The 15,461-nt window shown below is 35.4% G+C and overlaps 1 protein-coding gene across 1 annotated transcript; it reads right to left on the bottom strand.

Annotated features, from left to right (window-relative positions):
• Nucleotides 1–6,827: 6,827 nt before the first annotated feature.
• LOC139694358 (heterogeneous nuclear ribonucleoprotein H2-like) lies at nt 6,828–9,093 on the bottom strand. The gene is made up of 2 exons (XM_071592861.1): nt 8,263–9,093; nt 6,828–8,181 (listed from the first exon to the last, which is right to left on the bottom strand). Exons 1-2 carry the CDS (start codon nt 8,963–8,965, stop codon nt 7,766–7,768), a joined length of 1,119 nt encoding a protein of 372 aa, XP_071448962.1. The 5' UTR covers nt 8,966–9,093; the 3' UTR covers nt 6,828–7,765.
• Between the last annotated feature and the right edge of the window lie 6,368 nt (nt 9,094–15,461).

The raw sequence follows: 15,461 nt of genomic DNA, 5'->3' as shown, positions 1-15,461 counted from the left end.
AAATTTTTTATTTAATAAATGCATAATAATTTACACATAACATTTAATCCGGTTACATGTACATACTCTTTTCAAGCAATTCGTATATCAGAGAGACGTATATCGTAGCCACTTCAAGATACTGTTGGTGATATCACAAAAACTTCATTTTAACTTTTTCATAATAATCAGGAACATTAATATTAAAACTTCTCAGCCTGAAACCTACACCAAAGAATTCAGTACGAACATTCATCCCCAGGCCAAAGACAAAATATGGGAAAAACCATGAAGAACATAGCACTAAAAATTAACCGTCATGCTATCTTGAAATATTACAATGCACAACCAAAAGAAAGTTTCTCGAAATATTATCATAAACAACCAAAAGAAAGTTTCAAGTGGCCAACCGAAGTTCGGCTAAATTGCTTGAGGAGTAACATTTGCAACATTGACGAAATACACTCTTCGAGTCCAAATGTAATATTGCCGATGCTCAACATTTAGCGGCTTTTGCCATTTCTATTGCATTAACCAGATATCAGTTTAGTGAGTTAGAATGAAGAATTTCTTCCCATGAAATTATAAGTCAGAACTTCAAAAATTTTCCAAGTGTGCATTTACTATTAAGTTCCTGAAACTAATTAACTAGTCTGATTAAAGAAACATTTTTAGGCATATCTCCTAAATAATTACATATAAATTGGAATGATAGCATTATAATTTCCACTGGACAAAATACAAACCTTCCATGGTCATCAACAGGCCATGGACCTTTGCTCAAGGATCATGGCCCATTTAATGACCTAAGACAGGCAACAAATTAGATTCTATGTCACGGACTTCACTCAGACCAACTATTTGGGCCAGGTACAAATTTAGTATAATTTTTTTTAATACTTCACAGCATTGGAATTTTAACTTAAATTTATCAACATGTTCAAATTTAAAAATCAGCATCACTAAAAAAGATACATTCTAATTCATTTATTAGAGGCCCACAGGCTCAACTTGCGAGGAAAAGAAAGGTGTCCATATTTTGTTATAAATCCTAGCTGAAAACTTAAGATCACAATGAGTTCCTCAGTTCTTACAGCTGTAATTATCCAACAATGGAAAGGCTGAATGGCAGGAAATCACGCAAGAAATTCTACAATGGAATGTGAATTTGAAAAAATGTGACCTGATGAATTTTTGTTTTTGATCGGTATTTTTCCTTAATGTTCAACTAATAACATTTTGGTAGAATTTTATCCTCTATAATAGTTGAGAATGTAGGTACCTTCTAAGTGTGATGGAGTATATAGTACACCAGTGAATTAAAACAGCATGCCATTCTACAAATTAAAAATTCTAGCATAAATTACATTCATGTGTGATGTAGGTCCCATTTATTAAAAATTCTTGATTAAGACTAACTATTTTAAAGTTAGCCTCCCCTAAAGTAGAGAAATCAGAGAAGTTTCTACGAGAAAAATACTTGAGAATCAATTTAGAATAAATATTTATGCTATAATTTAGATGGTACCAGTCACAGTGTATAAAAAAATTCATTAGTCTGTTATTATTTTATAATGTTTAATTATACCGCCTGGGTGGTTTCTCCTCCAAATAGGGCTTGGGGGTATGAAATTGTCAAATTGTTATACCATTGTTCTAAGTCAAATAAAGGCCGAAGTGCTGTTTTGGGACTAATGACAAATAAATAAAAATACTTCATGACTTATTCTTAAAAAGGTCACTTAGGGCACACATTGAAAATCCTTCATTTTACACTTTCTCTACATTGCTTAGAAACAATAAATAAAATGGTGCTGAAATAAAAGGTGACCAGGATTATTTCAATTAAAAATTCTAAAACCCAAATCAGTTTGAACCTGGGGCTTGTTTCTCAAAGCAATGAGATTCCTTATTAATTTGCTCTCACATGGAACTATTGCAAAAATATATCCATCAAAACCCTTGCCACTTGTTTATACTAAGGATACATTTTAGTGTCACATTGCTTCCAGCTGCTGACTTAACTTTCAGAAACAAGTCCCAGGAGGCTGGTCAGGGCCACTTGGTAGTTTGTGAGATTTGCATGTACAGGTTACGGGGTTCAGCTTCCCAGAATACATCTTGGGTTTAAATCAACACCTTCACAAATATCAACTAGATTTGATGGTGTAACCTTCCACCTTCTAACTGTACACCTCACCCAATAACTGGCCTACCACACCCTCACTTCCCAATTTAAGTATTCCACAAGCAAGCAACAACAGCTATTTGAAAATTGAAGGTATGTAAGAGCTTGTTTCGGCACTCAAATGACAAAATCTGACCCAGTTTTGTTAAAGAGGAAGGTCAAACAGGACAACTCATGACTTATTTCCACTACGCCATTAGTGACTTTTTTATAAGTCAAATGACCAGTGAATAAATAATAACTAATAAAAGGAATTACTGAAGCATTTGTAATTAAGATTAGCTTCTCTTCCCAAAACCAGGGTAATCATAGAAGTTTGAGAAAATCTCAAAAAGATTATCTAATCCTTCATTTAAGGTTAAACACAGGAAAATTATTAGAAATACAGCTTACGCATTACATGAAGCAACTCTGGCAGAAAGTCAAATTAGTCCTTTCTGAACCTGGAGTTAGCTAAGTATCGGCCAAAAGAAGGTTATGAAGGAATCTGCCAAAAGAAAAGCAATATCATTATTGAAAATTAATTTTATTAACATCTTTCATAATAACTTCCAAGTAGTACCACCTCTAAAGCACTGCAAACACAGAAACATAAATACCTGCCACAGTGTAAAGGGTAACACTTTAAACATTATTGCTTTTCGTTTCACACTACTTAAATGTAGAGATACTCTGGCGTGAAGCACCAAAATTTCCACAGGCACCTAGAAGTCATTCTCCATTCCAGATAATTGGCATTCATATACCACCGATACATTTTCAAAATCCTGTCACTATTTATGAAAGTGGTTAATACAAGACAACTCTTTGTCAATTCCTACACATGGCCACAATTCAATTGTTAGTTTATCTACCCCAAAAGATTCAACGTTTTAAATACTTAGCATTTTAACATACTCATTTAATTTTATTACAAACAATTACAATTCATTATAATGATGTGCAATGGCAAATTTAGATCGAAACAAAAATGCATCGAGTGCTCACACCTCATAATGCAGCAAAAATGTAAGTAATTAAAATAAATGGATACCTTTTAAAGAGTAGCTCAGTGGACACAAAAAATGTATAATAATAATTTACTCACTTTTTCAAGGATCTTACAACAGGTTTCTGTGCTGAGGATTTAATCTCGGATTGAAGTAGATTTTATCCAACTTGAAATATGCTCCAGTACTCCAAAAATGCTCTCCCGTGTGGGCATTTGAGGGTAACCATGTTATGAGGGCAGTCTCAGCTGGTGCATCAAATTAAAGGTCACTTGCTCCAAAGAAAACTAATGTAAAATCTAATTCTTTCCAATACTTCGCATGATCACTTCCAAAGTGTCCACCAAGGAAAATGTCACAGAGTGAGATTTATTTATTCCACAATGAACATATTTTTAATTGCCAGTCCTTTTCTTCCTGCGGCATTGTATGACTTTTTTTAACTTCTTCTCATTCCACAAAGAGGATGGATGGTGAAGAATAATCATATAATTAATCATCAAAAAAATTACCAAGTATGTTTGGAAAGCCTGATATAGTCAATACTTACTTTGAGTATAAAAAGACTTAATAGCTGCCCATGCTTGGAACATTCACTAACAATGACATCCGTTTTATGTCCGCAAGAATTCTCCTTTCATTGCATAATATGAGTCTGCCCATTGAAAGAATATAGCTTCCATTCAATCTCATATTTAAAAATGATGAGTATAAAATTAATAATGTAGGAAAGATCCTTATATACAACTAACTTCAGGAGACTATGATTTTTGTACGGTGGCTGATTATATTTCACACTCCTGTCATTTTAATACTGTATACGAGACAATTTTTGTTGGCATCTCTCCAAGGCCCACAAAATATTTTAAAACATGCATGCAATACATATGATACATTTACATATTCAATGGAATTAGAAATTTGCTTCTAAAAAATCAAACATCCAATTAAGAACCAATTCCAACAGCATTATTTTTTCAACATGGGTTAGGACATATCACAAACATGAAAATACAAATTTCTAAAGAAGCTGAATAAAATTATTTACTCACACCAGTAGCATGCCAAGATAATTTTCACATGGGGAATAGACTGATGTTTAATGGAAGAAATGTTAACTTCACTATATTTAACAACTGTATGCATACACATTGAGAAAAAATTTATCGAGTAAAACAATCCCTTGAACACCATGTTATCATGACAATAAATAGTTCAAGATTACATGAAGAGGAGAAAACCGCACATCAATCAGTACAATTTGATACTCAGTTATAGAAGGCCTCTGGTCCTAACCAATGCAATTTTGAAGATGACATGATAAAATAATCAACCAAGCAAAACATTTTAAGCATAACTGGCAATTGGTTTTCACCTGGTATATTCATAGCTCCAGATTTTTCCAATAACTATTAGTATAAAAAAATAAAAAAAGGATTATGTTATTCTCTGACCAAGTGAATAAGCTTACTTATGCATGCTGACATTTCCACAAGCCAACTTAAGGAGTAAAAGGAATACAAAAAAAAATCATAAAGCTACTTTAATCTTACAAAGGAAGTTGATTATTTACTGGCTCAGGTACTGTGCTAATATATGGAAAATTAAAATGGGCCATCAATAAATGGAGCAATTAACAGTCAAATTTTTATGAAGTTCCCGATGCACTTCAAGGCACGATACTAAATTTTCTGAATCAGGTAAGATGACAATCAAAATGAATTAATCTTTTCATGGAACACACCATTCAATCATTTCATTCACAAGCACAGACGGAAGACCTCACAGCAAGTGCAAGAGAAAAATTTTCAATTACCACATTATCTTCCATATCCCTTGCATTACCCATTGCTCTGAAAAGGCGTGATATATTTGCTCAGTATCAGAAAAAACCTTATTTAAAACTATCTACAAAAACCAACAATTCATTGGTGTGTGTCACCTTTGTGAATTGGGTGGCCTGAATAAAGTTCTGTTCCATCAATCAGCCTTTTATGACATGATAAATAGTCCTTACCTGGACTGCTGAATAAACTCCTTCCTGCCGATAAAAAATGTAATTACACTTACCAATCATTTCTAAAATTCATATTTGGCTTTACTTTACCTGGCAGTATCAAAGCTGGCTGCTGACCCCTGACAAAAGGCACAGAAAATTCGACTTTTCAGTGGCACAATTTCACCAATCAGAAAAAGGATAGCGGTGAGTTTATTTTGAGCTGAGCTATTTCCCTCATTAGCTATTATCTAAACAAAGTTAAATATTAGCATAGTACCACAGGAGTCAATAATTTCATACAGTTCAGCATAATTTCTCCATTTGGTAAAATATAGCGACATTTCAAAATTCCAATTCATGGTACATTCAATTATATTACCATGCATATTAGAAACAGGTCAAGCAACATAGTAGTCTTAATTAGGCCATAGGAATTAAATTATTGTAAGACCAAAGAAAAAATCACTAATATTAATTTGGGTAATAGTTGTACCCAGCCATGACATTTTCTATTGATTTAAATTACATCAGGTCTTATATCTATACACTATGTAATGGACATTAAGTAATGGACATGGGGCTCCCCCCTACAATGATAGTTTCTGAGGCAATTACCTATCAATTAATTGCTCCTCATCCAAGAAACTGTGGGAGATACCAAGACTAACTTTTATCAGTCATCCCCTAATGTGCATTACAATGCAACAATTGTGGAATACTAATTTTGATAGCCCATGGTTTTTCCAAATGCTGAAAAAAGTATACTTTCGATTTCAACCAATTTTTAATAGTCAACTCCTTGCATTGAGACGTGTCTAAGGCCATATTAAGTATTAGGCCGTTTCATATTATCAGTGTTTGTGATTTAAATGATGTATCCAGTTTCCTATGACTTCTGAACATCAAATGATTTTTCAACTGATTGACAAAATCTAGCCCAAAGGAATGGAATGGCCAAAACTGAATGAGTTATTCCACATTAATGGTTAATTATTCTGAATATGGCACATTCTGGAGCAAGTTTCAACAGGAAATGGAAATATTTCCCCATGTTGACATTCAGTCTAGTCCCCATTACCTATTTCTTAGCATGCCAAAGGTACACAACATACTACAAACACGAAACAGTTCAAGATTCACCCCACAAATCAAACAATACTAGGCCAAAATTAAGATGGATTAAAAATTGAAAATGAATATCAGCAGACTAGGAGAAAAATGAGTAACTACATGAAATTCTACCCCGAGAGAACTTTTCACCCAAGGTCATACAGGCACTAAATTTATTTCGCCTTATGAAGAGTGTTGTTTGTTCCCATTAATAGATGAAGTAATTCTCTTTCACTGTACATACAGAGATGTTGACTAACACTAACAATACAATGTCATGCAAAATAATGGGAGAATTGCTCGTGTAGTACAAATAAGCAAAAAATGTGAAATACGTTTTGCCTTGTCATAAAAAATCAACCAGTTTAACCAAACAAGAACCTAAATTTAAAAAAGCTTCTGTGGAATAAATCTTGGTTGCTACATTAAAATGTTAAAACAAAATGGCAGTTAACAAGCGTGCATTAATTATGGCTCTCTTGTATGCAAGTATTATCAAATGTAAAAAAGACAATGCAAGGTAGGATGAGGGGAATTTGAATGCATATAGAAAATATTCACACACAGGAAGAAAACAAATGTATATTAACGTAAAAATTCACTATCAGAATGCATATGTTTCAATATCTACCTTCAACATATATCGAAGGTAATTCAAAACTTTGGTATAAATGTTAATTCAACAACACATTTGTTAGGTAATTGAAACAAATCTCTGAGGCTAATACAGACTATTGCACGACATTCAAAAGATTTGAAGAGCATGTAATGCCTTAACAATATTGCAAAAAAGGAATTAAATAATTCATGTACCTACTTCATCATTATTAATTAATTAATTCAACTTGAAATTCTATAAAAGGCCAGCTGATTTGGCCACCACATAAACAACTGTAATAGTTTTTATAAATAATTACACAGCTGTAAGAAAAAATTATTTCATGTTAACTACATTACAATATATTTTCCTTCAACTAAAAATTCTGTATAAACAATATGAAAATTAACTCCCAAAAACAATTCCACAGTGATTCCACTGCATTAAAGGAAATAATGATGGCAGATGAAGACTGATACATTTGTTGAACATATACCACTTTATTTGCAATTGGGATTAAATGTCAAAAGTAAATCCATTACATTCAAGCAGTAGGATATAAACAAGTGAGATAAATTCACAGTAATTTAGTGGCTACTAAATCTGAGAGATGCAAACGGTTAAGGATAAATTGAACAAAGCAATGTACAACTAAAGTCACAATAAAATAAATCTGTTGTGATGAACTGATGTATTTCAGTTAACCCAAAATTCAAATTTTTTTCCTCAGTCAACAAAGCACATAACATTCACTCTTTAACATGCATCACAACTACTAAGGAAACAATATTTTCAAATTCAGTCAATGATCAAAATCGAAATTAAGTCAAACTTATACAATAAGTTCCCCTCAGCATTAATTTAAAATACGGCTATGAAAATTATATGAAAAATACGACAATTCACTTTCTGTGCCCATAGCCTTGACCGTTACTTGAATTTGAACTCATGAAAAGTTCGATGTATCTATGCTGCATATGACCTTTATCTTTACACATAGCCTTAACGGCCTCCTCATGAGTGGCAAAATCTACATCTGCCTCTCCAGATGCCCGTCCACTGCTGTCATAAATGAGACGGATGTTAAGGGGGTTTATGGGTCTGAAAAAATCTGCAATTTCGCTCTCTGTGGCTCTGAATGGGAGGCCCCTCATGTGGATTGTGTGACCCCCATCGCCCTGCCAGGCGCCCCCTCCTCCACCGACCCGTCCCGAGCCAAACCCAGGTTTCATGCCTCCGCCTCCCCCACGACCACGAAGACCGCCTCCCCATGAGTTCTCCCCGTAGCCCCAGCCACCATCCTCATAGTCTCCATAACCTATGTACACATACGAGATTGATTTTTAAATTTAAACAAATGAGTAACATCGTTGCTAATACATCACAATTCTATTACTACCTTTGAAACTTCGTGATCCACGTCCCATGCCGAACCGGTTCATCCCCCCGAAGCGATCGTTACGATCGTAAGGTGTTGGCCTCTGGGAGAAGCCCATGGGTCGCATCTTGGGACCCATTGCTTCCCGTACCTCTGACAAGCTGCTCCGAAATATCTCGATGTACCTATGGCCTATTTTTTCTTTATGCTTCTCTAAAGCCCGGTCTGCTACTTCCTTGTTGAGAAACTGCACGTAGGCTTCACCTGTACTCCTTCCTTGATAATCTGTTGGTAACGATATCCCATTGGGTATTATCTCAAGCCCTGAGAAAAAATTAGATATCTCCTCTTTCGAGCAGCCATAGGGTAATCCCCGCAACCTCACACATCCATCGTCCATCACATTCTGCAAATTCTGCCCACTTCTCTTAATAACCCATTCCATCTCAGACTTCTTGGTTTTGAAGACCTCAATGTATCTATGACCAATGTGCTCTTTATCTTTCTTCAAACCTTTCTCCAGATCCTCATCGCTCTCAAATTCAATGTAAGCTTCACCGCTAGGTCTTCCCTCCCGGGACATTATCATATGAATCCCCAATCGGCCATCCTTCACTCTGCAATCGTCGAAAAATTTCAGTAGCTCTTCGGCCTGCGTTGACCATGGCAATCCACGAACTTTCAGGACGTAGGTCTCATCATCATTATCCCCAGAGGCAGACATTTTTGGAACAAGTAATTTGTAACGGTCGCAGGGATGTATACGTACAATAGAGATTATTAGTAAACACAGTTCCACAGACCTAATGAATTAATACCGCCAACTTCACTTGGGACGCGGCGGACGCGGTAATGGCGTACTACCCAGAATGCTCTGCACAAAATGAAAGCGATAAAATCGAAAATGGCGCTCTACATTGCATAGCGGGGGTTTTAAATATCAAAACAGAATACTCGGAAACGCATCGCAATAGGCCCATATCCGCAATGTTTACATTCATCTACAACACTCCTCATTGACTATATTTTGTTATGCTTAAGATAGAGATTGGTACATGAAACTAGCCGAACTTGAGGTGATTATTTCTTATACTCTGCCAAGTTGAACAAGATCTGTAACGAATGGAAAACTCATTTTAAAGCACTGCTCACATTTCCGGAAACATCTCCGATTTTTATTTGCCTCGTACCTCAAACACATATTGTATGCACTCCCATTCGCATTAAACGTCAGCCTTATTATTTGCTTCCAAAAATAACTCTAGACGAATACATTGTCATCGAATTTCATATACCACAGATTTTTCTGCTACGATTTGCTTGTGGAAATATATATATATTTCGTGCATACTAAATTACGTACAATAATTTTCAAAAAAAATACTTTTAATTTGTAGACTTAACTGGTAAAATGGCGGTAAAACTTAAACACCTTCGTAAATAATCAGTTGAGAAGATTTCCTTAAATGGTATATCTTTTTATGCCATTAAATATTTTCGGATGGAAGTAAACGTTAGATTGAGCTGAATAGTCCTGCGTTACAAGGACTTGCAATTTACATCGTGCAAATGTGCTAATAGACATAACAACGTAATTTCGAGCATTCCCACGTTTACTAATTATACTTCCCTTGGATTATTTTTTTGATGCCAAGAACTGTTGTGGTAACATTTTGTGAACGTACGTTTTGTAGTTTATAGAACCATTAACACAGTAATCAACCCGAAGGTCGGTTTGGTAGGTGATTGTAGAGTTCACCTAGTACCAAGCCCGACGGTGTGCGAAATTCACACATCAGATTAGGGGGGGCAGTTCTTTTCCCTGTGCCGGCTATGATTTCCCAGGAGGATCTGGTACCAGAAAAATCACACAGTTTGGGTTTAGCTGAAGGTGCCCGGAGTGGCTTGTCCGCGAATCCAACCCGGGCCCTCCGGTGGTCCAACGCTCTACCCCGGGACCACCAAGACTCATTTTTGGAAGTTTTTTTTTAACCATTAATAAACCCCTGAAATCACTCATTTCATAAATTACTCCTAGTTAACATTTAATTGATAGAAACTTGATTTACGATAATTGAACAGGATTTTTGGGCTAATTTACAATGAAGGATAGAAAATAAAAAATATAATTATTATGTGGCACTGATGCACAGTCATCCCCAAGAAAAGATATTTCTTCACTTTTTCATGCTTTCCAAACTCTTGGATTACCATATCATTTAAATGGCAGCATAGAAACTTACTGGAGTGATTACAAGCCTCATTTTCTCATGCTGACCAGGGAATGTAGTTCTCTTCAACATGTACTGAAGTAAATACTTGTGATGCATACATTTTAACTAAATGTCTACTCTGGATAAAACATATTTGAGCAGCAGTTAAGTTCCTAGGTATCATGCTACTGCCTGTAACACTTCCATAATCCTTTGTGAAATAGCTTCTCTGATATCAATAACTTCATTTCATTGCCCTCTTAAAATGTCTGAACAAAATTAAAACCACTGGAAAAGGTATTTTTCAAGATATCCAAAATTACGTTCATAAATTTCATTTCCTATTGAAGGTCATTAAACATTGTCAGAGTACACAAAGAGCATAAAAACAATTTGATTTATCTATTTCACCTAGCCAATCAGTCTCCAGTTCCTGCTCACCAAAAAACTCCAAACCGCTCAAACCCCCCTTCCTTTCATCAACATTAGTATATATATGCCAACAGGCATGTAATTTCCACCTGAAGATGACACTAAGTGTTGAAACCTGGGTTGTGTGAATAAAAATACTCTAGCGGAAAACACAATTGCTAATTATCATTTCTCTCCAATTTGATTTGTATTAGGCCATGCTAAATCAAATGTTGCATGCCATATTAAACTAAGGCTGAGGAGTCATAAAAGAACTTTCCCGCAAAAGAAATTTCATACCAAGGTAGCTTACATAATTTTCTGAAACCTATGTGGAGCATTTTTGCAGCTCAATTAGGGTAGAAGTCATTACTCTGTACGTGGGGGATATATCAAGTCACAAAAATTATTCAAACACAGCACTCTTGAAATCTACCTCAGCAAAAACCAAATACTGAAATTACATACTGTTAAAAAAAATAACTTGAACACCGATTATATTGATAATTAATTGCACTGCAAATGGGGGTTTCAGCTCAAAGAGGACAAATCTGCCAAAAATAGTGATTGTTTAATAACAATATAAATTGTATGCGTACACCAAAATCTACACAACACTATTAAAACCAAATAGTTAAGGAGCGAAGGGAATTCCTCTTCAGGATATGTAAATCATTATTGCAAATATTCAACTTCAAAGAATAATCTTGCAAAACATTATATTTTCTGAGAAGAATCCCTTGGTGTGATTTTTGGGCCTATACCTAAATGCTGGCCCTAAGTGGGGTATTTCACTTGCAAACCCAGAGATTGCAGTTTCTATTCCTATCTACGAGGGTCATCCGGAAAGTAGTACCCGTTGGTGCCGCATGAAGTGCTGACGACGCGAGTAGCCGCTGGACGAGGTCAGATAGCTTCAGTGGCTTGTCTGCCTTCTCTGAGCCAAGTTGCGTGACGCTAGCATTGCCTGTGTTGTTTCTGTGATTGTTTACAATGTTTAAAAAAATTGAGAACGCCGCCAGTTGTGAAGTGAGGGCAGTAATTAAATTCCTCAATGCAAGAAACGTTCGCCCATGTGATATTCATCGCCAATTAAAGGAGGTGTATGGAGACAATGTAATGGACGAGTCGTCTGTTCGGCGGTGGTGTCGCAACTTCAACATGGGGAGGGGGAACACACACGACGATGAGCGTTCGGAGAGACCGTCTGTCATTACAGACCAACTGGTGAGCTCAGTTGACGAATTCGTGAGGAACGATCGGCGCGTCACAATTGATGACATCTGTGAGCATTTTCCCAATGTTTCTCGAACAATTGTTCATGAAATTGTTAAACACCATCTGCATTATGCAAAAATTTGTGCAAGATGGGTCCCTCGCGTATCTCAATGAGCTGGCGGCGAAGGACTATGCAGCAGGAATACAGAAACTTGTCACACGTTATGACAAATGCCTTAATTTGCTTGGAGATTATGTTGAGAAGTAGTTTAAAGTATCCTCTTTCAAATAAAATTTTTTATGTTTGTTAATATTTACTTTTGTCTTTATTTCACGAACGGGTACTACTTTCCGGATGACCCTCGTACATAGGTAGTTTTCCTCCACCTAGAGTATGGGTGTTTGCAATTGTCTTTGATGTTATGCTTAGGGTTTGGATGGAAGAATGAACCATGTACATAGTCTCAGTCTTACCCAAATGATGACAAAATTATAAAAATAAACAAGAATTTGTTCAAACAATATGCAATTATAACAATCTTGGTCACAGTTCTTCTGTAATATATTTGCAAATATTCTGCTAGGTACATCAACAACTAACTATCAATGCATGACATCATGTAAAATGAAAGGAGCGTAACTCTTAATTACGATGCTAGTTGGTTTAAATTGAAGACATTCCATTTTTAATTCTTTCTTTTGCTGAATATTCTCTAACAACATTAAGAATATAGTTGTCTTGAGTAATGAATGAATTCTACCGATTACTTAACAACAATGCTTAGTAAATGATTAATTCTTCTAATGTAGAGCCGTGTTTCCCAAACTTTTTTGGATCCCTAAACTTAAAACCACAGTTTTATGTCCTCTCTATTGCATTAGCTAAGCAAGTTCTGCAAATGTATAATATAAGTAGAGCCTGAAAATAAGATAGAAATAAATATACTTTTTAATTTAGATTTCTTCCAGGAACATTAATGGCCCTGACAATGGTTTTTTTTACCATAATAGCTATGTAAAGATGAATACAACAATTTCTAAGCTGACTCACAGAGCATATGCACCTCCATTCTGAAGTAGTTTAACAGTTTATAATAATTTTTATTTCAGAGAGGCACACCAAATTTCTATAGTCAAAATAGGTAATTGAAAGTATCAGAGACAAAGAGCCAAGGAATATCCAATGTTATCCCTTTTTGAATAGCAATAGCTTTGTTTAGTAGGTCACCTTAAATAGATTTCTCATTTCATTCACCTGCTTCTACTGATATGCATTGCTTCTTAGAAGGCTGTTACAAGATATCGTTAACCCTATCAAATAATTTGAAAGCTCAATTATAGTCACTTGAAAATTTATAATTAGCTCCATTGTTTTCCATACAACCACATCTACCCTTCCACTATTACCTAATACAATACTTATGAAACAACAAGAGTAAATTGAATAAATTCAAACTTCAAATTCCTCAGAATAGAGCAAAAATACCAAACCAAAGCGGATTGAGATGATGCGATGGCTAACATAATGGCTTCCCACCCAGATGGCCAGGGTTCAATTCCCAGAGGTGTCAGATATTTTTCAGCGGTATCCCAATCCCCACCTGAAGTGCTTTGTGGAGGGACTTTGACTGAGTATGCGGTCCATCAGATGGGACATTAAGCTGTGGACCCTTGGCACCTTTTGTTATGGGTAGGCAAATGCAGATGCCAGGGTTTCTCTCCACCCTTCATCCTTTCCTGTCCATCCCTAAATGATGCAAATGACCTCTGCTGTCAGTCACCTACCCTAAAAACTAGTACTACTGTCAAACCAGAAGATTGGATGGGAAAAATGAAAGTTGATGTTCAGATGAACATTTGCCTATGAAATCAGAATTAGTGATATTTACTAGCAAATATGCTGGTATTGTTTTTATGTTATTATTACTAAGAAATAACTGAGCTATCAGGATAAAATTTATTCTACATATTATTTGATCATTTTTCACAAAATTTTGTCAATAATAGTTCTTAATGTTGATTTATATTGTTTTAATTAATTGTACAGTTAAGTATGGAAAGATAGAGGAAGAAAGGTTACAGCACCTGGCAAATAAACATTGAAATGATGACTGTTCATGAATACCATGTCCTGTCATATGACAATTGTGAGGTTGAAAAAGAATTTTTTAACTGCCACATATCTCTTGCAGATGATCCAAGAAGTGGATGACCATCACTCACCGACAATATTTCCACAGTAAAGAAAGTGGAGGACTTTATCCTATTATACTGAATCATCCAAATGATCATGAATGAGATTGATCTTAGCTATAGCAGTGTGTAGAAAATTATTCAAGAACTGCACATGTCAAAGGTGCCAGCAGGCTGGGTTTCATGTCTACAGACTCGTTTTCAAAAGCAAATACAACGCAACCTGCAATGAAAGTAGTGAGGCTTTGAAATTTTGCCACATCTGCCCTATTCTCTTAATCTTTTCCAAGTGACTTTAATTCTCAGCTCAAACAACCACTGAAGGGCTGGAATTTTGACAGCACAAATGATGCCATTCAAGAGGTGGAACAATGGCTTTCAAGGCAATCTGCTGAGTTCAAAAATGAGGAACTACCAAAGTTCAAGAAATGCTGGGAGAAATGTACAACTCTGAATAGTGACTATGTAGAGAAGTCTTAAGAAAAGCAAACAAAAATCAAGTTCTTCCTCAACTACATTTCAGTAATAATTAAAGTTGATGATACCCCATCATATAATAATTTTATTGAAATGGTATAATTTCCCATACTTACTGGAATACATATGCAATTGGTTTATGAGAAGCAAATTACTAGACAGCAAACCATTTAAATTATGTAAAAAGCAGCTTAAAATCTATGTATTGAAAAGAATGTTATTAACAAATGAATATCTTGGTAAACTACTCGCCAGTTTGGATTGAACAACTGCTTAGGTGATGAAAATCTTAAGTAGCATTATGTTCCTCAAAATCTTTCACAAAATAGCAAACAAAGTCATTTTTCAAAGAGGCTGACATGCCTATCCAGGTATTGTTGAAGTATTTAACCATGCATGAATATGAATTTTGAGTCAAAGTTCAGTAATCAGTGGTAAAAAAGAGATATTTGTGAAGATGTGTAAAAATGCACTCACCTATCTGAGGCTAGCACAAACTTGCCTGATCAGAATTTAACAGCAGCAACAGTTTCTGAAAACTATAACATCAAATTGACGCAAAAAAAACTCCCATATCTACTTCTCAGTACTATTTCAATACTTTTGCGATTCCAGTAAAAACTCATTATCTAGCAAGAGAATTGGTATAAGTTTCCAAGACTCAATTTTGTGATTCTTCATTAGCTGAGGGAGAGCAGTTTGTGCCAC

Source organism: Hetaerina americana, unplaced genomic scaffold (genome assembly GCF_022747635.1).
Source record: "Hetaerina americana unplaced genomic scaffold, ioHetAmer1.1.p SCAF_5, whole genome shotgun sequence".
NCBI lineage: Eukaryota > Metazoa > Arthropoda > Insecta > Odonata > Calopterygidae > Hetaerina > Hetaerina americana.
Note: the sequence above shows the minus strand (reverse complement) of the source record. Positions and strands in the feature narration are given on the sequence as shown.